We start from the raw sequence: 24097 nt of genomic DNA, 5'->3' as shown, positions 1-24097 counted from the left end.
CGCTGACACCACACTCACTTGTGACGTGTCTACGGGACAGCAAAAACCCATCATCCCCGCTGCTTGGCGCCGCCGGATGTTCGACATGATTCATGGCCCAGCTCACCCTTCCATCAAAGGCACTGATGGCAGCCAAGTTCATGTGGCACGAGTTGCGTAAACAGGTCGGCAACTGGGACTGAGCGTGCATCCCCTGTCAAATCTCCAAAATTCAGCGACACATCAAGGAGCCGCTGCAGAACTTTGCCCTGACACACCGGCGTTTAGACCACATCCACGTCGACATCGTTGGATCACTGCCCTCATCCACAGGTGTCACCCACCTCGTCACCATCGTGGACAGATTCCCGAGATGGCCGGAAACCATCCCACTCTCGAATACCTCCACTGCGACGTGCACATGCTCTCACCGCCCACTGGATCGCCCGCTTTTGCGTGCCGGCGGACATCTCCGACAGACGTGCGCAGTTCACCTCCGAGCTGTGGTCAGCAATGGCCCGGCAGCTCGACACTAAGCTGCACCGCATAACGGCCTACCACCCGCAAGAAAACGGTCTAGTGGAACGCATTCACCGGCACCTGAAGGCACCCCTCAAGGCACGGCTCACAGGCCCAGACTGGATTGACGAATTGCCATGGGTCATGCTAGGTATAGCAGTACCCCAAAGGAGGCCCTGGCAACTTCTACGGCTGAGCTGGTGCACGGCGCCCCGCTTACGGTCCCATGGGACTACATCCCATAATAGAAAATACATGGAATTGTGACCTGAAAACTCTTCAGAAAGCGACTGCAATACTTGAACTGTTTTCCCCATCGTGCTCTATTGTGTGGATTAAATAGAATACCACTGGTTGCCTTGATGCAAAGGGTTATTTGATCATTCCTATCATATATATCTGTATCCTTACTTTGTAATATTAATAAAAGAACATAATCAGAAAAGAAAAACGGATTATTTAAAGACTTGAAAACCTTTTCGTCCAAGGCACCTGAACGTGAATGTGTAATATGTAGGAAGGAAATACAGATGCTGGTTTAAACCGACGATAAACACAAAAGGCTGGAGTAACTCAGCGGGACAGCAGCACTGTGGAGAGAAGGAATGGGTGACGTCTCGAGTCAAAATCGTTCTTCAGACCGGTCAGCCCGTCAGAAAATATAATGTCACCTTATATTTTCTGAGTTAATTTAACTTTCAAGCCAGAGTTATGGTGCGAGTTGTTGTTCTGCTGGACCTCCACAGGTTTGAATCTCCTATTTTTCTGTTGACGCTGGTAACAAATAATTGCAATTGCCTTGCCCAAAGCCACAATGTAAAACAACGCGCACTTTCTGCATCGGTGCACTGATTAAAATCAGCATCCCTAGCCCTCCACGTAGTTGTAACGGCGAGTAATATTTAATTCCATCAAAAATTACGCACTGATTTAATTTTTACGCAATGATTTCATCAAATACCCACAATATGCATCGGCATTGAAGAGAAACACATATATTTCTGGTTTTGGGTTTATCACATATTGTACCATTGTATATTATCTAACATTAATAAGTGGGAAACTATGCTTATAAGCTATCTTTGTTCACTGCATTCATAACCAAAAAGGAATATTCCCCAGGAAATTAGAGTCACAAAGACTAAGATATAGAAAGCCATGGGCCCAACTCCTCCATGTCAACTAAGCCTTTCCAATACATTTGGTGTTCTGCAATTACACATGGACCCAATCTAGCTAATGCATTTTCTAGACATTAACTTCTTTCATTCAAGGTTTTTAATTAAATCAGATCAATCCCGGAGCTCTTTGAGCCGTGTGCCATGCAAAAATATGTTTTACTTCAATATTTGTGCTTTCGTCCTCATTGATCGTTCTCAGCATTGCAGGTTTGCGGACGTTTTCAATTAAAGCGCACAATTAAATATCGGTTTATTATCATTCGTGTTATCAATGATAATCTGAGATGTGAAGAATCTATCAGTGGCAGCGAAATTTCTCAACGGTGAATTTACATACTGTACATCTGATAAAGCCCATTATATATCGTGAACATGGCTATCCGCATCTGTAGAAGTGTGTAAGAGTCATTGAAACATGCCAAATATCTTCAGTGTGCTAAAGCAGTAGAGGCATTGAAGTGCCTTCTTGGCTGTCTCTTCAAAGTGGTTCGCCCATCACGCATCGATGGTAAAATTAACGCCAAGATACTTGAAGCGCACAACCTTTCCACTTCGGCACCATTGATGTCGATTGGGGCATGTGCTCCACCACGCTTCCTGAAGTCCACAACTACCTCATTCCGTCCTTCTGACATTGAAGGAGAGAATGTTTTCCTTTTTTGAACTACATACTGTATTTACTATTTCGCCTACCTCCTCCGGCTGGAAACATAATTATATTATTCGTCCTTCTGTGGTGCATCCTTTATCTTGTTACCCTCGTGTGTAATGTATCTATACAATGCTTCGGGATTGCCCTTGCTCCTACCAGGGGAAGCCATTTTGTAGCCTATTTTATTCATCCTGATTGCCGATTTATGTTTATATTTTGCAAAGGCCATTCTAAGTTTAGCTTCCCAGATCTTACATATGTTTGCCCTTTAGCAGTGAATTTATATCACCTCCCGTTATCCATTTTTTTTGCACTTTATCTTCCTTTTCTTTCTTCGCATAAACATTTCCGCCCCGAATTCTTATCTCTGGCATTTGAAGAATTCGAATATGTCAAATATGAACTTACATAGAAACCGCAACACCTTAATCGACGCTCCAACGATTCTCAAAACAAAACTATTGTGATCAGTCACCTCCCAATCTAGTAGTTTTCCCCAAGTTACATTCTTATCTTTATCCATAACTACCAGGAGCAACTGAATTCTGTCCCGGTGGTTTCCATTAACACAACGTTGTGGAGGGAGAGTAGAGAGTGAAGTGATACCAATTATTCTTCCATCAAGTGCACTGGCTTGGCGGTGGGAATCAGAAATTTCCGAGCACCAGTGATATCAATGAAGCTATCATCTCCCCCCGAGTCAATGAGAGCATTAAGTTTCAATAGCGTGTCTCCAAAGCGTACCATAATGGGAGCGAGTCTGGTGGAAATAGGAGGGAAATAAACCTTGCTCACACATAATCTTTCTCTTGCTGGGGAGCGTTGGCTTTTATCGGGCAAGCAGCGACACCGTGTCCGGGATCTCCACAGTAGAGACACAACCTCTGCCGTATGCGTCTCTGGCGCTCGGCCTCGCTCGACCTGGTGCGGCCAATCTGCGTAGGCTACACCTCCACTGGATCAGGGCCGGGATGCGAGGGGCTTCTTCCCGAGGGAAATGACAATCGGCTCACTGTGACGAGAGCAGTGTGACGGGTAAGGACACGGTTTGAGAGCTGCTGATATCTTGTCTCGCATTTGCTCTCGGAGCTGGTTATCTATCCGGAGGGGCCAAGGAAAGAGCGTTCACGTCGCGGCCCTGTTTCAACCAATCTTTCCACCACCACGCACAAGAAGCACAAGAAGCGCAAGACAGACACCATTGTGCAGATGCCGAGACGTGTGTTCAGCTCTGGCTGAACAACTTCTAATCTTGTGTGTGGACTCGATAAGAAGAAGAAGTTCTATCCGGAATTGGTCTGAAACAACAACCATTTGGGGACATTGTTTGTTGTCTTGATCGAGACCCCTTGATGCAATAACGTTTTGTTCTAGTGCCCCCGATCTCTTAAATCTCTTATTCCTATGACATTGATCAGCATGCTTTTATATGTTCTGCTTACTCCCCCACCTGCCCACCCCACCCATTCTCTAATGCAAATGATGAATGAATATGTGTCGCTTTCTTCGCTCATAAGAATCTCATAATGTTCGCCACGTTTCCTCCCAAGTTGCAACCTTCTATCATTTTCACATGGTCCACCTGAAACTCTTCCAACCTACTTTCCATGTCACAGGGATAAATTGCTCTCACAATTACCTAGATCACACCATGTCCTACACTTTGTTTCTGTTTAGAATTCCTTTATATCTGACAAACTTCTCCCAACAGTCGGTTCGTTGAAATTAAAAACTAAAAATGTCAGGTTGCATCTGTGCGAAAACAAACCAAGCAGAGGCTGGGGAATGATGAGTAGAACAAACGAAATATTATTGTGAGATTGAGCCTGGGGTAATTCACCAAGATCAAGAGACACAAGCAACGGCAAGTTTACAACAAGAAGAAATAAAAAAAAACCACAGCGGCTGAAGAAGGGTCCGACCTTAAAGGTCACCTATCCATGATGTCCAGAGATGATCTACCCGTCCCTCTGAGTTACTCCAGCACATTGTGTCCTTTTTCACCAAGATCAATTATAGATTTTCACTGGATTTGTGAGAGAATACTTTACTTTTAAGTCGGAGAGGTAGAGTTCAGGAGTAAGGGCAATTCTAAAATCGGTGGCAGAAGGTGACTCCTGATAGGTTCGCGAGGGCCAATAGAGAAAAAAACATAATTGTTGGCTATTGGGAAACAACATAAACAATGGCTATTGGAAAACTAAGACGAAGAGCGAAAGTTAGTATGTTGTGAAAGTGGGAACAGATCGAAGAGTGGCAAATGAGGTAGGAACACCGAGATAACATTACAGCAGAGCTGGCCAGGTCAAAAAACTAACGGGGGCGGCGAACGAGTGAGGTTCAAATAATATGACATTATTTTGATTCGGTTTGCGGACTTCTTGCTTGTTTGCTCTCCTCAAACTGCACTTTAACAAATCACATACCATACCTAAACAGCAGAATGATGTATGCAACCCGCACTTCGCGCTTGACACAACACTGGCAAAAATAACACAGGTATTTTGGTTGCCAGCAAATCGAATTTTGTCAGTTTTCACCTAGTCTCTTTTTATGAGTGGATTTAGAAAATGCAAACTTTAATCTACTGAGTAGAGTTTAGTTTATTGTCATATGTACCGAGGTACAGAGATAAGCTTTTGTTGCGTGCTAACCAGTCAGCGGAAATCTATAGGCGCAAGATACGTAATAAATCGTGTCATGATTTGCAAATACGAGAGTAGAAATCAGCGTGGTGTATTACTGAGAAAACAATGGTCCCATGGATGATTGGATGAACATGCGGAGATTTTGAAGCCTTCGAGCCTGTACTTGCTGGAGTTTTGAAGAATGGGCAGATTGGGGTGTGGGTCTCATTGACATCTACTGGATAATGAAAGGCCTATATAGAGTGGACGTGGAAAGGACGTTTCGATAGACAATAGACAATGGGTGCAGGAGTAAGATATTCGACCCTTCCAGCCAGCACTGCCATTCAATGTGATCATGGCTGATCATCCCCAATCAGTACCTCGTCCCTGCCTTCTCCCCATATCCCCTGACTCCGCTATCTTTAAGAGCCTCATATAGCTCTCTCTCAAAAATATCCAGAGAACCGGCCTACATCAATAAAATCCCCTCTCATCTTTCTACACTCCAGAGTATACAAGGCCAGCGCTCCATTCTTTCAACATATGACCGTCCCACCATCCAGAGAATTAACCTTGTAAACCTACGCTGCACTCCCTCAATAGCAAAAATATCATTCCTCAAATTAGGGGACCAAAACTGCACACAATACTCCAGGTGCGGCCTCACTAGGGCCCTGTACAAATACAGAAGGACCTCATTGCTCCTATACCCAACTCCTCTTGTTATGAAGGCCAACATGCCATTCGCATTCATGAATGCATGCTCGACCTGCATGCTTACTTTCATTGACTGGTGAACAAGGACCCCCAGATCCCGTTGTACGTCCCCGTTTTTCCAACTTGACACCATTTAGATAATAATCTGCCTTCCTGTTTTTGCTACCAAAGTGGATAACCTCACATTTATCCACATTAAACTGCATCTGCCATGCATCTGCCCACTCACCCAACCTGTCCAAGTCACCATGCATTCGCATAGCATCCTCCTCACAGTTCACACTGTCACACAGCTTTGTGTCATCTGCAAATTTGCTAATGTTACTTTGAATCCCTCCATCCAAATCATTGATGTATATTGTAAATAGCTGCGGTCCCAGCACTGAGCCTTGCAGTACCCCACTAGTCACTGCCTGTCATTCTGAAAGGGACCCGTTAATCCCTACTCTTTGTTTCCTGTCTGCCAACCAATTTTCTATCCAAGTCAGCACACTACCCCCAATACCATGTGCCCTAATTTTGCCCACTAATCTCCTATGTAGGACCTTATCAAATGCTTTCTGAAAGTCCAGATACACTACATCCACTGGAGCTCCTTCATCCATTTTCCGAGTTACATCCTCAAAAAATTCCAGAAGATTAGTCAAGCATGATTTCCCCTACGAAAATCCATGCTTACTCCGACCGATCCTGTTACTGCTATTCAAAAGTGCCGCTATTTCATCTTTCTTGACTGACTCCAGCAACTTCCCCACCACCGATGTCAGGCTAACTGACTAATATAATTCCCTCTTTTTCCCTCTCCCGCCTTTCTTAACAAGTACGATAACATTAGCTAACCTCCAATTCACAGGAACTGATCCTGAATCTATAGAACATGGTAACATTATCACCAATACGTCCTCGATTTCTCGAGCCATTTCCTTAAGTTAATGGGAGAGTTTCGGGTAATGGGAGAGTCTAGAACCAGAGCGCATAGCCTCAGCATAAAATGATGCACTTTAGAAGGTCATCAGTCCAAGGAATTAATTTCCAGAGATGGTCGTGGAGGCCGACATTGGGTATTTTTAAATCGGAGATTGATATGTTCTTGATTCGGAACGATGTCAATGGTTTCGGGGAGGAGGCGTGAGAATGATGTTGAGAGGAGAAAATAAATCAGCCATGATTGAATGGCAGAGTCGACTCGATGGGCGGTTTGGCATACTTCCTCTCCTATGTTTAATGCCTTGTATGTCAATATATCCGCAGACCAAGTACTCCCTTAAGAAGATATGATGTCATGTAAATATGTCCTTGGTAACAGAAGACGAAACTGTTTTAAATTTCGACAACGAGTCGCTGACAAATTGAGGATAAACCTGTTATTTGGGGGGGGGGGGGGGGGGGTCTGGTGCAGTGTTATGCTGAACGTAAACGAGGCACCAGAAATAATTTCATCAAGAGTTTGCGGCAATAGAGTGAAGATGAAGAGTGGAAGTAGCCAGGGAGATTTAGTGCCGAGACAGATATGAGGTAGAGGACTGAGATATTCTCATAGAAATAAATATGAGCGTAATTCATGAAGGTATTTTAAATTGGAAATTGAGAAGGTTTTGCGGCCAATAGTAGACATGTGTTTTTATAACTGCATAAGTAAGACAATAGTCAACAAATATGATGATATCCAAACAGAAAATAGGTTCTGGAAATGTTTTAGGCTACCATTGTCAAGTTCATACCATGCGGCCATTTAGGAGCGCAAATTGTTAGCGGGTAAGATCACGAGAAATAATGCATCACACAGCAGACACTCCCAGAAATTGCGAATACCGTGCATTTATTGAAAATGATGTATACTAATCAAGCTGTAAAGGAATTAATTGGTATGTCATATTAAATATGAAAAGTACCTGGGAAATAATTTTACATCGTATATAACAGTTTGATATGGATGTAGTTATTTAAAATGGTCAATGTTCAAATGTTCAATGTTCTACTGACCAAACGAAGGAAGCCCACAAATGCGATTTCTCGTGTCATCTTGAAGGTAGATTTTATTTTCACTAATATGCTTATACTTTGTTAAATTTTGAGTTGTCTGAGCATGAAACTATGACATAACAACACTATCACTTAATGTGTATGTGAACCATCATGAGGAGAAATGGATTGCACACGAATGTATTAAAAAGTGTTTCAAAAATCAAAGTGTCAGCATTTACAGCATGTGCAATATCATAATCGGCAGAAAAGAGGCAAACAAGTATCTTGCAGATCGCAATAACAGAATGATGCAATTATAGTTCACCAGGAAATCTATGGACATAAAGCCACGCCTGCTAAATTTACGGAGTAGTTAGATGATTAACAAATAGACCTCCGTGAGGGTAAATTCTCCACCTCTAAGTTCTTTTCTTGGTTCTGAAGAAGAGCCATGAACCGAAGTTCACTTATCCATGTTCTCCAGAGATGTTGCCTGACCCGCTGAGTTACTCCAGCCCTTTGTGTCTTATGTTGCAAACCAGCATCTACCGTTCTTTGTTTCTAACCTTATGATCTTGTACTGTTCTGCAAGACACTCAGCTCGTTGAGAGGCAAGGTAGAATGACAGGGCTTTAAAAATAAAAAATCACTTTTCGAAGATTCTGGTGATAAACATACAGGGTAACGATAACCTTCGGAATGACCAGATCTAACATACCTTGGATCTTCGGTTACATTACTACTCGCAGTAAAAGCGCTATCCAAATTCCTGGGATCGGAACAGCAGAATCTCGATCTGTAAACTTCGTCAATATTTCTATCTTGTTTACATTTCAGCATCACCAAAAAAATAATAGTCGCCAGAAACAGGAAGGATGTCGAACCTAAGACGATGATTAAATAGAGATTGAGGTTCCATTCTCGCAGCTCGATTGATCTTTCATAAGGTGGTACCGTACTGTTGGGCAGAATTGAGAAAAATATTATCGCTGTACTGGAGAGGCTCGGTTGTCCATTGTCCTTCACACAGACGACTATTCTGCTTGTGATCAACTCTTGGTCTCTCAAACTTCGAGTTGCTCTGATTTCACCGGAGAGAATACCCACAGTGAACAAGCTGGGATCAGTGAGTTCCAGTAACTGATAGGAAAGTCTTGCGTTTTGACCCGAATCTGCATCCGTCGCGCTTATCTTGGTGACCAAATAGCCTGGATATAGTGACTGAGGCACAATCTCCACTGATGTTGAATCGTTCAATATCAGAGGTGAAACTATTTTTGGAATGTTGTCATTTTGGTCCAAAATAATCATGTTTACGGTAGCAATACTACTCATTGGGGGAGATCCAGAGTCCTGAGCTTGAACGTTGAGTTGGAAGTGTTTCAGATTCTCATAGTCAAAAGAAATCAATGCATAAATGTTGCCAATTTTGGAATTAATAGTGACAAATCTGGATACAGAACGCTGATCCCTTATGCTGTCCAGAACAGTATATATCACCTCACCATTTGTATCGATGTCTAAATCTAATGCAGAGACCGAAAATATGGAAGAACCGGGCGTATTGTTTTCTGTGACATACGCGTTATATGATGATTGTGTGAACTGAGGCGCGTTGTCATTTATATCAGACACAATAATCAAGATAGTTCTTTGTGTTGAAAGAGGAGGCGAACCGTTATCCCAGGCCAAAATAGAGATGTTATATTTTGCGGTAGTTTCACGATCCAAACCTTCATGAGTAACCAACCTATAGTCATTCCTCGAAGATTTTTGAAGGATGAACGGCAACTCTTTGGGTATCTGGCAGTGAATCTTGCTATTTTCCCCAGAATCTAAATCGGTTATCCTGATTGTAGCAACCATCGTCCCAGGCTGCGCATTTTCTTGAACAGTGCTGGAAGACGAGATTACGTGTATTACAGGAGCATTGTCGTTCACATCAGACAATGTGATGATGACCTTTGTGTGTGCTGTCAAAGCAGGTGAACCATTATCCAGTGCCTGCGCATCAAGTTCGTAATAAGAGGATTTCTCAAAGTTTAGCGTTCCCTCAACTCTAATCTGTCCGGTTTGCGAATCCAGTCTGAACAACTCGCGAATCAATTGAGGAACGTGATCTGTGAAACTGTAGGTGAGTTCAGCATTGCTGCCTTCGTCCACATCTTTAGCATTGATTGTGGTCACCAGTCTTCCTTTTGGGACGTTTTCTGCTAAAGTTACTGTGTAGGATTCACGATCGAATACAGGAGCGTTATCATTCGCGTCCACAACAGCAATGATAATCCGAGCCGTGCCTGATCTGCAAGGCGTCCCACCATCATGGGCGGTTAACGTGAGTTGAAAGGTTGCCTGCTGTTCACGGTCCAACGGTTTTTCCAATTGCAGCTCGGCAGTCTTACTCCCTCCGCGTCTTGACTGCACCTTAATAACAAAGTGCTCGCTTGGACTGATCTCGTAAGTGTTAACTGCATTCGTACCAACATCGGGATCGCGCGCGCTCTTCAACGGGAAGCGCGCACCCGGTGTAATTAGCTCACTGATCTGCAAGGAGAATTCATCCTTCTGAAAAAATGGGGAATTATCGTTTATGTCCAAGATTTCAACGGTTACACTGTGCATTTCCTCGGGGTCGTAGAGCACAATTTGACAAGAAAGGGAGCAGGCAAGGCTTTGTCTACACAGATGCTCTCGGTCAATTCTTTCACTCACAAATAAATCACCATTGTCCGCGTTTACCTGCAGGTATTGATTCATTTCATCGTACACCAACTTGACTTTGCGAACCGATAACTCCCAAACATTTAATCTTAAATCCTCAGCGATATTCCCCACAAAGGTCCCGAGATCAGTTTCCTCGGGTATCGAGTAGCGAAGCTCTGCCGAGACCACGGCCGACGCGCAAAGAAGGAAAGTGAATGATGCACCGTTCATCAATGCGTTCGCCATGTTGCTGCAATTTCATATACGAATGTATTCCACTCGTTAATACTTTGGCCTAACACTACAGCCAGTTAGAAATATTGAAACGAATAAAACAAAATGTCTTTGCAGCTGACCTGAATCAGTACGATCAGTGTAAACCCGGGCTGCGTCTGCTTCTTCAATTGTGCTCTGCGTTTAGCAGACGGTGGGCAGGGTCGATCTCTCACAGTCTCGACGCTCCCTATTGGTAGACAGCGACACGAAGAGTTCCGACCAATAATTGCAGGACACATTTTTAAAGCAAGTCTGTCTCCAAATCAATTGTAATGTTCCGATCGTCGTATTTAAGATTGCGCAACGAAAAATATCCAAAAATGGGCATTGACAAAACTAAACATGTCCACGTTGATGAATCAATCCAGTCAATACCGTAAATTATTTGAATTTACCAGCATTTTATTCACATCATCATTGTTTTGAAATTATATTCCTATTCTCCACGAGAAATGCATTCTTGCATCCTTTCAAACACCGCTGAAATCTAAATATGTTTCCAAAATGTTGTACGAATAGATTTATAAACGCTTTCTGAAAGGGATTTCATGTTAATTAAATATTGGCAAATATGAATGAAGGAATGTTATTAATTTTTTGGAATTCGTTTAAAAAAATGAAATATAGCATTTTCGGTTCCGTACAAATGCTGTTAATTTCATACGTTTAACATATAGACAAGGAATCTTTGTCGGTTGGGGAATATGTCACAAATCTAACCAGTAGGCTGATTCAGTGGGAAGAACGTTACCCAGAAGTCGATCTGGAATTGGAAAGTGCGAACTTTCTTCAGGATACTAGCAATTTTGTTTATAGTAAACGTGTGCAAATCCCCCATTTTTAGCACTAGAATTCAGGATCATGGTCATGTATCACAGGACTTGTGCGGCAGGGGAAATTCCTGCTTTTCCGCCCACATTGCGCATGCTTGTACTTTACCCTGCAGAGCAAGCCATTTTTTCATCATGTAAGTTCTCAATTCAGTTCCCAAATGATGCCCCAAGCTTGGTAACAACTGCGCGTGCGATAGCCTTCACGGCCATGTGAGCGTGGGTGGGAGAGAGATGAGGAATAGACCTGCATATGTATGTCAAAATTGAATGAGAACCTTCACTTCGGGTTTGGAAATTCACATGCAATGGGTATATTCAACTTAACCATAGAGTCTTAGAGTCATGCAACGTGTAGACAGGCCATTCGGTCAAACCTCCAAAACGACGACCAACATGCCCCATCGACACTAGTCCCACCTGCCTGCGTTTCACCTATTAATCTCTAAACCTATCCATTCCATGTACCCGTCTAAATGCTTCTTAAACGTTGCATTAGTACCTGCCTCAAGTACCTTCTCCAGCAGCTGGATTCATATACCGACCACCATCCGTGCTAAAAGATTACCCTTTGTTTCACCATTTCTGTCTTTTCATCTCTGGCCTATGCCTATCAATCCACCTTAACCTTTATCCAGCAGTTACCCCCCAGGCTTTGTTTTGTCCCTACTCTCTTCAAGGTTCTTCCTCCTCCATACCACAATCAGTCTAAGGAAAGGTCCTGACCCGAAACGTCATCCATCCATGTTCTCCAACCCAATTGCATGACCTGCCGAATTAATCCAGCGCTTCGTGTCTTTTTGTTCGCTGTGGATGTCAGTTTGTTTCCAGTAAATGTCAGTGGTAAATGTCTCCTGGGATGGACACACATCCAGAAGAGGGAAGGAAGAGTCAGAAATGATCCAAGTTAATATGAGAACGGGGTGCAAGTTATTAGCGAAGATAATTAATTTCATGACTTTCAAATGATGTCGGAAGCAGCAACAATCCATATATTGTCGTTATGGAGCAAGAGTTGGATAGCGCTATCAGAGAAGGCTTGGAACAAAGATAGATACAAAGTGCCGACTGACTCAGCGGTTCAGACAGCATCTCCGGAGAAAGGGGATGGATGACTAGAGATGCTGCCTGACCCGTTTTACTCCAGCACTTTTTATCTTTGGTATAAACCAGCATCTACAGCTATTTGTTTTTACAGGCTTGGAACAAATTCTGGATTTGCAGCTCCCAAAATCCTATCCACTATATCGGCGAGCACAGTCTACCAAACACAGACAAGGCGGCATTTGATATTTGATTGAAGGCGTGTGATCACTGGCGTGCCATGGGGCGAATTTTGTGTCTACTGTCATCCACATTAACGATTTTGATTAGTATATATATGACATGGATGGCAACAAAATTGGTGGGGTTTTAGACCGAAGAAGGTTATTTAAGATGAAGTGGAGAAATGTGCGCCTGAATGCCAGATTGACCTTAACTCCGAAACGTAAGAGGTGTTGCATTTAGATAAGTGAAACCAGGGTAGGACGTTCACTGTATATGACAAGAGGAAAACGAGAGAATAGAAAAACCGCAATTCCCTCGAAGTGGCGATACATTTAAAGAAGGTGGAGAAAAAGGCATTCGGCGTGATATTGCGTACAAGAGTCAGATTATAATTTGCCTAGTTGTTGGCGAGAATGCAGGCGGAATATTGTTTGCATTGCTTCTCACAAAGCTATAGGACGGATGTCATTAAGTTGGAAATAGTACAGAAGTTTTCACGATTGTTACTGGGGCTAAACGGCTGCGAGTTGAGAATGGATAGGCTGTGAGTTCATTTTTTTCTTGGAGCATAGAACATTAAGTACGACCATATAACGTCTCGAGGTGTCTAGATGTATTGGTTATTCACAGCCATTTCCCATGAGCTGGGGAAAATAAAACCAGAGGATATATATTTAAGATGAGATGAGAAGATAATATTTAAAGGGTCCCGAGGGATAGTTTTTTCATACAGAGTATGGTGGGTATATGGAATGAACCGCAAGAGGAAACTGTGGACGCAGATATAATTATAATGTCCAAAATACATTTAGAACAGTACGAGGATAATAATGATTTAGAGGGATATTAACACAACCCACGCAAATTGGATTAACGCAATAGGCCACTTTATCGTCTGGGACAAGTTGGACCTACGGGCCTCACACTGTGCTGTCTAAGCCTGTGACTCTATGCCGCCCTCTCCTGGTTCCATCCATCTACTACTCATACACTGATCCTACAGGATCGCCTGGTCATCTGGTTCCGTGCACATAAAAGGTTCAATTCGAATCTATGTTCCTTATTAGTTCCCAGCATTTGTATCCTCCGTGTCACCCTCATCATTCTTGAGCCTCCATTTCCACCTCCAACCTCCTCCTGCACCTTCACCTGGCTCCATCTGTCCCAATACTTTCTATTTCTTTCCACTGTCCTTCCACCCATCACCCAACAACTCTATATCCAAAATCAGCATCTCACCCTGCACCACGTGTTTCCATCTGCCAATCACTCTCACCCCTCCTCGGTCCACCTATCTCCCAACCCACCAGTTTATACCGACTACCTTTCCTCCGCATTTTTAGTCCTGGTGCAGCATTGAGACCCGGAACCTTGACAATTCCCTTTCTTGCACCATGCTAATCGACCAGCTGAGATTCTCCGATATAATACATTTGCACTAGATTACAGTATCAGCCGTGCCTTGTGTTTGATGTTGAATTGAATATAGTCGGAGACGGTTGGTAGATAATGCAAATGTTACTTATAGTAGTGAGAGTGTATTTTTTTTATAAATCACTCATCTTTCAAAGCCCCCCTGATCCCACTGTACATATCGATAGTGTACAAATAATTATGTGTTGGGTTATTATTGTTTGTTATATGTATTAATAATTTGGACCGTATTGTAGGAAGTGTGATTGGTAAATTTTCAGATGTAACAAGAATTGGTGCCGCACTGACCGTAAGGAGAATAGTTGAAAACACAAAATGCTGGAGTGACTCAGCGGGTAAGGCAGCATCTATGGAGAGAAGGAATGGGTGACGTTCCGGGTCGAGATCTTCAGCTGAAGATTGAGTCACAATAGTAATTGGTTTTTAAGATAAACAGAGTTTGACATATGAAATGTAATGTTGATCAAAACGCTGTTATGCACGTTGGGAAGATTAATACGGGTAGGCCCTACATAATGATTAGGAAGGCACAATCAACTATTGTGTAACATAAATACATTGGTAGGTAACCACCAAAGATCAATGAATGCTGCAACACTCATGGATAAGGTGGTTAAGAAGCCATATGCGATGCTTGTTTTTATCAGCTAGATTATAGCAAGTCCTGGAGGGAGGTTGTGATACAAATCATTGGATATTGCATGCTGTAGCTCGAGTACAACTCTACTCGTCGCACTGCAGCAAACACGTGATTTCACATGGGCAGGTGCAGATGAAATTCACTAGGATGTTTCTTACTATGGAGTGTTTTCGTAATGAGGTACTGGCATATAGTTTTATGAAATAGTACGGGCAGCGTGTACTCGACGTGTGTGGGGGTGCTCTCTCTCTCTCTCTCTCTCTCTCTCTCTCTCTCTCTCTCTCTCTCTCTCTCTCTCTCTCTCTCTCTCACTCACTCTCGCTCTCTCTCTGTCTCTGTCTCTCTCTATCTATCTATCTATCTATCTATCTATCTATCTATCTATCTATCTATCTATCTATCTATCTATCTATCTATCTATCTATCTATCTATCTATCTATCTATCTATCTATCTATCTATCTATCTATCTATCTATCTATCTATCTATCTATCTATCTATCTATCTACCTATCTATCTATCTCCCGCTCTCCCTCTCCATCTCTCCCTCGATAGCAGCGCGCAGCATTCTCCTCCCCTCGCGGCGACGGGGATATGAAGAGGGAGAGATTCACGGAAGACCTCCAGCGTCCCCGTCCCGTGGACACCGCGTGTTCCCTCTCCAGGGACATGCAAGCACGACGTAGACCCGGAAATGGGGCAAGCAGCCGACTTGGTGTGACCATCCACCGCCCGCTGCCTGGACCCGCGAATGGGCATCTCGGCCATGTGAACCTGATTACGACGTGGACCGGAAAAATGTGAGTAAGAATATGTAAAAATGTAAGCACTAACGCGTAGTGTTTTGAGGAAGATACAAAGCATACTTACAACACACACACATACAACACACATACATACAATGTGAGACTTTTATACGTATATAGATTGGTTTATTGCTAAGCATGAAATTGATTCTTACAATAATCGTCAGTTCAATGTGCTTGTCAAAGAGAACTAGCAGAGCAGTGGAAAGGTGATGAAGATATGTGGGAAGGTATTACAATAGAGCAAAAACTGTTGACTTCAAAATGTGTAGGTCTTTTCAAACAGTAATACAGCTAAAATACAGAAATACAGTTGAGATAAAAGATCCACATATGCGCTTAAGTATTTGTTAGTAATTGCGAGCACAATAAAGCTATTTACACAACAGACAAACAAGAATAACATGGAGATTCGAAAGTCTCGGTAAAACTTACCGATTCATACGTCCCTTAACAAAAATTTGCTAACAAAATGTATTCAGCGCCATTCCATGTAAAAAAAAAATCAATTCATTTTCTTGCGCTGTTTTCCCTGACACTCGCCTCATTGAAAGGCAATGTTGGATGGCATGGTTTCAGAAAGAGGAAATCACTTTTCGAAGATTCAGGTGACAAACACACAGTATAACGGTAACCTTCGGTCTGACCAGAACCAATATAATCCGCATCCTCGTTTGCAACTTGGCGCTGATGAAAGATCATATCCGAATTGTTACGGTCCGAGCAGCAAACGCTCGTGCTGTACCTTTCTTCAATATTTCTGTCTTGTTTAAACTTCACCACCAGCAAACAAATAATAGTTATCAGAAACAGAAAAGACGTTAATCCTAAAGCGACGACTAAATACAGATTGAGATTCAAACGTTGTTTCTTCTCATTGGGCTCGATTGAGATTTCAGACGATAGCACTGTACTGTTAGGCAAGAATGTGAAACTGACTGTGGCTGTACTGGAAAGGCTGGGTTGCCCATTATCCTTTACACAGAGGACAAATATTTTTGTGATCAGGTCTTGGTCTTCTAAACTTCTAGTTGCTCGGATTTCACCAGATAGAACATCCAGAGTGAACAAACTGTTGTCTATGGGTTCCAATTGTAAATAGGAAAGCCTTGCGTTTTGACCAGAATCTGCATCAGTCGCAATTACCTTGGTGACCAAGTAGCCCGAGTGTACAGACTGGGGCACAATGTCCACCGATGCTGAACCATTCCATATCAAAGGCGAAACAATTACTGGGGCATTGTCATTTTGGTCCAAAATTATAACATTTACGGTAACAGTGCCGCTCAGTGATGGAGTTCCAGAATCCCGAGCTTGCGCTTTGAATTGGAAATGCTTCAATTCTTCATAGTCAAAGGAAATCAGTGCGTAAATGTCGCCATTCTTTGAGTTCATTGTGACAAATCTCGACTCGGAGCCCTCATCTAGAATGCTGTAAATTACGTCACCGTTTGGACCAATATCAGAATCGATTGCGGAAACAGCAAATATGGAAGATCCCGGCGTGTTGTTTTCCATTAAATAAACATTATACTTTGTTTGTGTGAATCGAGGTGAGTTATCATTTATGTCAGAAACTGAAATCAAGACACTTTCCTGCGACGAAAGAGACGGTGAACCACCATCCCATGCTGATATAGAGATGTTATACACTGTGGTTATTTCACGATCCAAAACATCACTGGTAATCAAATGGTAATTATTGATAGAATATTGTTCAAGTTTAAACGGAAACTCTTTTGGAATTTGACAATAGACGTGACCATTTTTCTCGGAATCTAAATCAGTTACACTGATTGATGCAACGACGGTTCCAGGTTGTGCGTTTTCAGGAACAGTACTGGAAGACGAGATGACCTGTATCTCGGGAGCATTGTCATTTACATCAGTTATGGTGATAATAACCTTTGCATGACCCGTCAATCGGGGCGAACCATTGTCTATTGCTTTTACATCAAGTTCATAAAAGTGAGATTCCTCAAAATTTAGCGTTCCTTCAACAGTGATCTGTCCTGTTTGCGGATCCAGTTTGAAGAGCTCACGGATCGATTGAGGAACGTGGTTTGTGAAACTGTATGTGAGTGCTGCATTGCTGCCTTCATCCAAATCGGCTGCGGTGATTTTTGTCGCCAGCGTTCCTTTCGGGACGTTCTCTGATAACGTTGCGCTGTAGGTTTCATATTCAAATTGAGGGGCGTTGTCATTCCCATCCTCTACTGTAATGATAACGCGGGCTGTACCTGATCTGCGCGGATTCCCACCATCAATGGCGGTGAGTGTGAGCTGAAACGTCGCCTGCTGCTCACGGTCCAAGGTTTTCTGCAACAGCAGCTCGGCAGTCTTACTGCCTCCCCGTCTTGTCTGCACTTTAATACCGAAGTGGTCGTTCGGACTGATCTGGTAAGTGTTAATTGTATTTGTACCGACATCGGGATCACTCGCGCTCTCGAAAGGAAACCGCGCCCCCGGCGTAATTTGTTCACTTATATTGAAATAATATTCACTCTCATGAAAACTGGGGGAATTATCGTTTATATCGAGGATTGCTACCGCGATAGTATATATTTCCTTAGGATTATGGAGCGCAATCTGTAGAGACAGGGAGCACGTAAGCCTTTGCTTGCACAGCTGCTCTCTGTCGATTCTTTCGCTCACAAATAAATGACCATCACCCACATTTACCTCGAGGAACTGCTTCCTTTCATCGGAGACCAGGATAGGGCTGCGAGCCGGTAACTCCCATGCGTTTAGTCTTAAATCCTGAGCGATATTCCCAACAAAGGCTCCAAGCTCCATTTCCTCGGGAATCGAGTAATGAAGCTGTGCCGAGACTATGCCCGACATGCAGACAAGGAAAGCAAAATACGACACGCAGTTCAATACATTCGCCATTGTTCCGATAGAAATATGCAGCAAATTACTTTATAAAAATCTGTTTTTCAATATCCTAATCTATCCTATGCCGTAACTGTATTGACGTTTACACGGAAAATGCTGAATGAATATGGCCGTGCAAGGTAAGCGCCTGTTCTGTTCGTCTCCTCCACTCTGCTCTGCGTTTTCGTGACGGAGAGGGGTCGATCTCTTGCAGCATCTCGTTCCTCATTGGTGGACAGCGACACGAGGAGTTCCAACCAATAACTGCAGCAAATGTTCTTAAAGCGTGACTGCTTCCATGGCGTTTCACATGTACTGAACTTCATATTTATGGGTGCGCAATGAAAAAATATCCAGATCTCTTTTAAAAATATCAGGTTATGGCTCACCCTAGTTGGTAAATACAATTACTGTAGGCAACATCCTGAAATATTTAAGACATGGTTCATTTTGCCCCTATTGAGTTTAGCTGAATATGACCGCTTATATCCCATGTTTGTTCTTGCGCATTATAACCCTGCCTGTTCAAATGCACAATATATTTCAGTCATTTATAGAAATTATGTTAAAATCACATTCCCATACGTCACTGTTTTTTGAACTGAACACCATGATTAGCTTTGTGGATATTTGTTTATTTCTGATAATGTATTAAATCTCAATGCAGGTTTTTTTAATACAAAGCAAAATGACAAAATGGGCATTTTGAATTCGAAATATTGAGGCTAAGTGTAGATAATTAGAAATATATGGAATTTTCCTATAATTGTGAAAACGCCATGTCTAATTAACTATGCTTATTTCATTGGCTATCTTAAGTGGGCAATTTTCTGGTTTGCGAAATGCAACTAGAGGATTTGCACGGGGAATGGTGTAGAATGTTTTGCGATGTACGTAACTAATTTGGATTAACGCACAAAGGCGTGGTTGTTAAATTTACAGCTGCTCTTTAATAGTACATGTGTGCCGAATGCGACCCCCGAAGGCTACTAAAAAGAGTAAATAAAATTTACCTGATAGGAGAACAAACTGGCAAATTGATGATAACGTGGGAGAAATTGGAACTGGACTATTCGGCAAGAAGAAGACGTGAAATATGCCATCAAAACGATGAAAGGTTGTTGAGCTCTTGCATAAAATGAATCAGCATGTATTGTTCCACGTTTCCGGTTTAAAAAAAAATATGGAAGGAGTGTAGGTAATTGGGAAAGTTATTATGTCATTGTTTCGCTCAGAGTCATAGTCATACCTCACACACACGGGCTCTTAGGCTCAACTCCTCAATGTCAACCAAGATGCCCCATTTAAACTCATCATATTCCCGCGAGCCTGACCAATATCACTTTGAATCTTTCATATCCATATATCTGTCCGGATATCTTTTCAAAGTTGTTACCTTGATCGCGTTTATTTCTTTTTTTCCATTCTCCCCGTACACCTTTCGGATAGGTAAAATCCAGCTAAATTTCTTGATATATTGGACGCGTGTTTTATTTTATTTTTTTCTCCAAAGCAGTAATTTTGCACATGGTTTGTCCGATTTTAACCCCATCCCAATTCTTACGCTCATTGCAATCTTTGCAAATATAAAAACTACTTTAACATAATCTTGACATTTACTTCTTTAGTCAGCCAACAATTCGTCGTGAATGTCACCATTCTCATTAAAATACTTGTTAAAGTTGAATTTGAACATTTATCGATTTCTTGCCTTCACCGGAGTAGAAGACCCCAGATGCGCAATGGCATGACAAACTGGGTGCACACATGTTTTTCGATCTTGAGCAAGTGCTGTATTTTACCTCTGGTGTGGTGGTGGTACAATGGGTCTGGTCGGTTGTCGTTCATTCTAGTAATTTAATGTTATTACATCAACTCACCTTGGTGGTCTAGATGAAGTGTGTGGTTAATATGCAAGCCATTAACTGCATTAAACAAAGAGTGCGCAGATTGCAAAAATGCTTCCGTTAATTAAATCTTTTGATCTGCATTCAACGAGTAGCCACAATATTTTAGGAAATAATATGTTCCTCGAATATACGGGGCATGAGTTGGTTACAATGTTTGTGCTACTACTGCAACCTATGTCATCGTCCACCAAGCTCTGTGTTTCAGTTATCATTTTACCTCTGCTCCTCGGTGATGTGAAGAAAACTGATTTTTATAATATGTTTCGGTAATCAAGCAACAACAGTATAGAATAAAAATGCCGGAGAAACTCAGCGGGTGAGGCGGCGTCTACGGAGCGAAGGAATAGATGACGTTTCGGGTCGTGACCCTTCTTCAACCCAATTAACCTACAAACGTCTTTGGAGTATGGAAGGAAACCGAAGATCTCGGAGAAAACCCATGCGGCCATTGGGGGAGAACGTGCAAACTCCCTAGAGACAGCACCCCTAGTCGGGATCGAACCCCAGTCTCTGACGCTGCAAGCGCTGTAAGACAGCAGCTCCACCGCTGCTCCACCGTGCTGACTTTCGCTAAGTCCACTTCGCTTTGGATGAATTGCAACAATTAATATGAATAAAGTGATTCCAAGATAATGAATGTAAATAAGGTGAATTAACATCTTTCGCGTGTGCGAAGTAAAATTAATAGTTGTTAAACTACTTTCTAGTAGTTTATTCACAGACGTTTAGAGTGCATTGTAATTTATTGATAAAGGTAATATACAGCACACATGTATTTACACAATACTACATCAATAGTCTGCATGCGCCTTATTTACGCATGGTGGTGCTGATGGGGATTCTCCTTGGAGAAATTTCAATAACGTTCGATATTTTCAGCTTTAGATATTTTAAATATTAGTGGGAAGGAACATAGCAGCCATGAGGCTATTATACAGTGATACCCCAAATATTCTTGTATCTGTGAAGGTAGCATTGGATCTGGAACGACTAAAGATTACAAAGTGATTTTCGGAAGGTTTAGGTTTATTACTGACAGGTGTGCCGGGGTGCAGTAAAAAGGTAAGTTTGTGTGCTATCTAAACATATATCTAATTCTATACAATACAATCACGTTATATCCAAGTACAATAGATAGAGCAAAGGGGAAGATACAGTGCATGACATAATCCAGACAAGTCTTTGATTATGTTGTTCGCTTTTCCTAGGCAGCGTGAAGTGTAGATGGAGTCAATGATATGAAGTCTGGTCTGTGCGATAGACTAGGATACATCTGCTACGCTCTGGTATTTGTTGTGGTCTTGGGCAGATGTGTTCCAAGCAAGTTTTGTGTGCTTTATTGGTGTATCTATAGCGGCTGTAAGAATAATTGGACCATGCAGAATTTCTGTAATTTCCTCTGCAAATCGAGACATCAGTGGCTGCCGCGTCATTGTAGTTGATCCACGACATCGTTAATAATACAATACATCAAGGAATTTCAAGCTGTCGACCATTTATACTTCAGAACAGTTGATGCTGATTGGGACGTTTTCCTCCATGATACCTGAGGCCAATAACTAGCTCCTTCCTCTGCCTGACATTGAGGGAGCGGGTGATGTCATGATGACATGTTATTAAGTTCTCCATCTCCTTCCTATGTCTGTATTGTCATTGTTTGTGACCCGACCCACCACGGTGCTGTAGATGGAGTTAGAGATGAATTTGGCCGTACAGTTATCAGTGTATAGAGAGTATTGTGCGGGAACAGAGAACGCATCCTTGCGGGGCACCGTTGTCGATCATTATTATGGAGGGTTTCTTGTCAAATATCCTCACTGATTGTGTCTGTTGTTTAGAAGGTTTAGAAGGTGGTAAGGTGGGGGGGGGGTTGATTTCTATGCCTGGCAGATTTGAGATTAGTTTGGATGGGACTGACGTGTTGAAAGTGGGTCTAGACTGACTGGGAGGCTGGAGTTAATGTGTCTCATTACCAGTCTCTCGACGCACTTCAATGATTGCTGTCAGAGGCAAGGATGGTCGTTATTTATGCACATGATCTAACTGTATCTTTAGCGCTGGGGTTATAATGGTCTCACTGTAGCAGATCTCAGATTGGAGTAGTGAGTGGATACAAATCTCTGTGAACATCTCTACCAGTTGATCTGCACAGGACGCCAGGTGCTTCACCTGCAGGAAGGCTCATGTTACATCTGCGTTAGCAACCATTGCTATTGGCACTCCGATACTTACGGGGTGGATAGTTTTCCCCCGTCGACCTATTTTCCAAGATGGCAGAGTATGCACTTGAGTTCATCGGTTGGGACGCATTCGTGCCAGCGATGCAACCTGACATTATTTCTTAGTGCGTTGAAGCGTGCAAGCCTTGCCGTAACCTACCGGCTTCCAACTTGATCCGGAATTCCCTACAGACATCTTATTGGATCTTCAAATGCGGTAGATAAATAGAATTCGTGTGAATTGAATGCTGAAGTATTGGACATCACATGGGAGTGGACCATGTGGTTAATCCAAAGGCTCTGTTCGGAAAACACGTGTATCGTCTTCTATGGTACACAGTTCTCTATACTCTTGCTTCTAGGCTCTGTAGTAGCAGTGACGTAATCATCTAGATTAGTAGTAGAATTCTTGAATATGGACCAGTCTTGATATCTTATTTGCTTTCTCCATTCCCCTCCCAATGTCTGCGTAAAAGACAACGTACCAGGTAAGTATATTTTACGTTTCGCCTCTCATCTTACGGCCACGCCCTCCAGCATTTAACATCTCCTCCCTACAACAAGTCTCTGACTATCCACCCCACCTTCCTGTTCATATTTTAAACATTTATACCAAGTCTCCCCTCAGCCTTCCACGCTCCAGAGACACCGTCTCAATGTATCCAACTTCCCCTCACAGCTAATACTCTCTGATACATGGTTCATCATGCTGAGCTTCTGTATTTCTCCAACGCCTCCATCCCCTTCTGCAATTGCAGCGACAACAACTTCACACAATAATGGAAACATTTGGCCTTACTAAAGTTTAATATACTCCCGACTTTAATATGCAATACCTCGACGAATGAAGGGCTGTATGCCGTTCGCATTATTTGCCTTCCTATTCACATAGGTTGCAACTTTCCTTGAGCTATGGGTTTGCATCTCAAATTCATCTCTATGCTCATGCTCTTAGGCGGCCTGCCTCGCTTACTATGTGCCATTCTCTTACCCCACTTCACACCCTCGCAGCTTAAACTCCAGGCCCAATTTCTCTGTCCACATTTCAAAATGGTCAATATCCTGCCGAATGTTCTCAGCATCTTGCACACTATGCACAATTCCACCATTCTTTGTATCACCTTCCATGTTCCTAATGGGCTAATCTACAAGAATGAAAATGATACATAGCCACCACTCCATTCATCTTTTTATTTCACGGCAACATTCAATCCAATCAACCACGTCACATGGGTTAATAAGTCTGTTTATTTTCTAATGTGAGTAGTTCCTATCTCTGAGATTATGCTCTAATATTTTCACTGCCCCCATTGACTAAGCAGCCTATAATTTATTAGTTCGATTTTATTCATGTTCTGAATCAGAGGACCAACAGTAGCTGATTTCCAATCTCCGTGTGCCACGTCTGTGGCTGAAGAGGAATTAAAGATATATATATGGATGCTCCAGGTATCTCCTCTCTTGCTTCTGGCACTGACCCAGGATATATC

General features: G+C 42.5%; 2 protein-coding genes across 2 annotated transcripts in view; both read right to left on the bottom strand.

The window, feature by feature from the left end:
- The window catches only part of LOC116978400, a 70882-nt gene extending 60095 nt beyond the window's left edge, over window positions 1-10787 (bottom strand). Inside the window, 1 exon segment of the mRNA XM_033029520.1 lies at window positions 8214-10787. Coding sequence (XP_032885411.1) covers window positions 8214-10592 — 2379 coding nt within the window. The 5' untranslated portion in view covers window positions 10593-10787.
- A 4936-nt stretch (window positions 10788-15723) lies between these two features.
- On the bottom strand, window positions 15724-18637 carry LOC116978583 (protocadherin-10-like). The gene has a single exon (XM_033029816.1). It carries the CDS (start codon window positions 18491-18493, stop codon window positions 16112-16114), a length of 2382 nt encoding a protein of 793 aa, XP_032885707.1. The 5' UTR covers window positions 18494-18637; the 3' UTR covers window positions 15724-16111.
- Window positions 18638-24097: the final 5460 nt, after the last annotated feature.

The sequence above is a fragment of the Amblyraja radiata genome, chromosome 11, assembly GCF_010909765.2.
Source record: "Amblyraja radiata isolate CabotCenter1 chromosome 11, sAmbRad1.1.pri, whole genome shotgun sequence".
In the NCBI taxonomy this organism is placed as follows: domain Eukaryota; kingdom Metazoa; phylum Chordata; class Chondrichthyes; order Rajiformes; family Rajidae; genus Amblyraja; species Amblyraja radiata.
The sequence above is the reverse complement of the archived record's forward strand: the minus strand, read 5'-3'. Positions and strand labels throughout refer to the sequence as shown.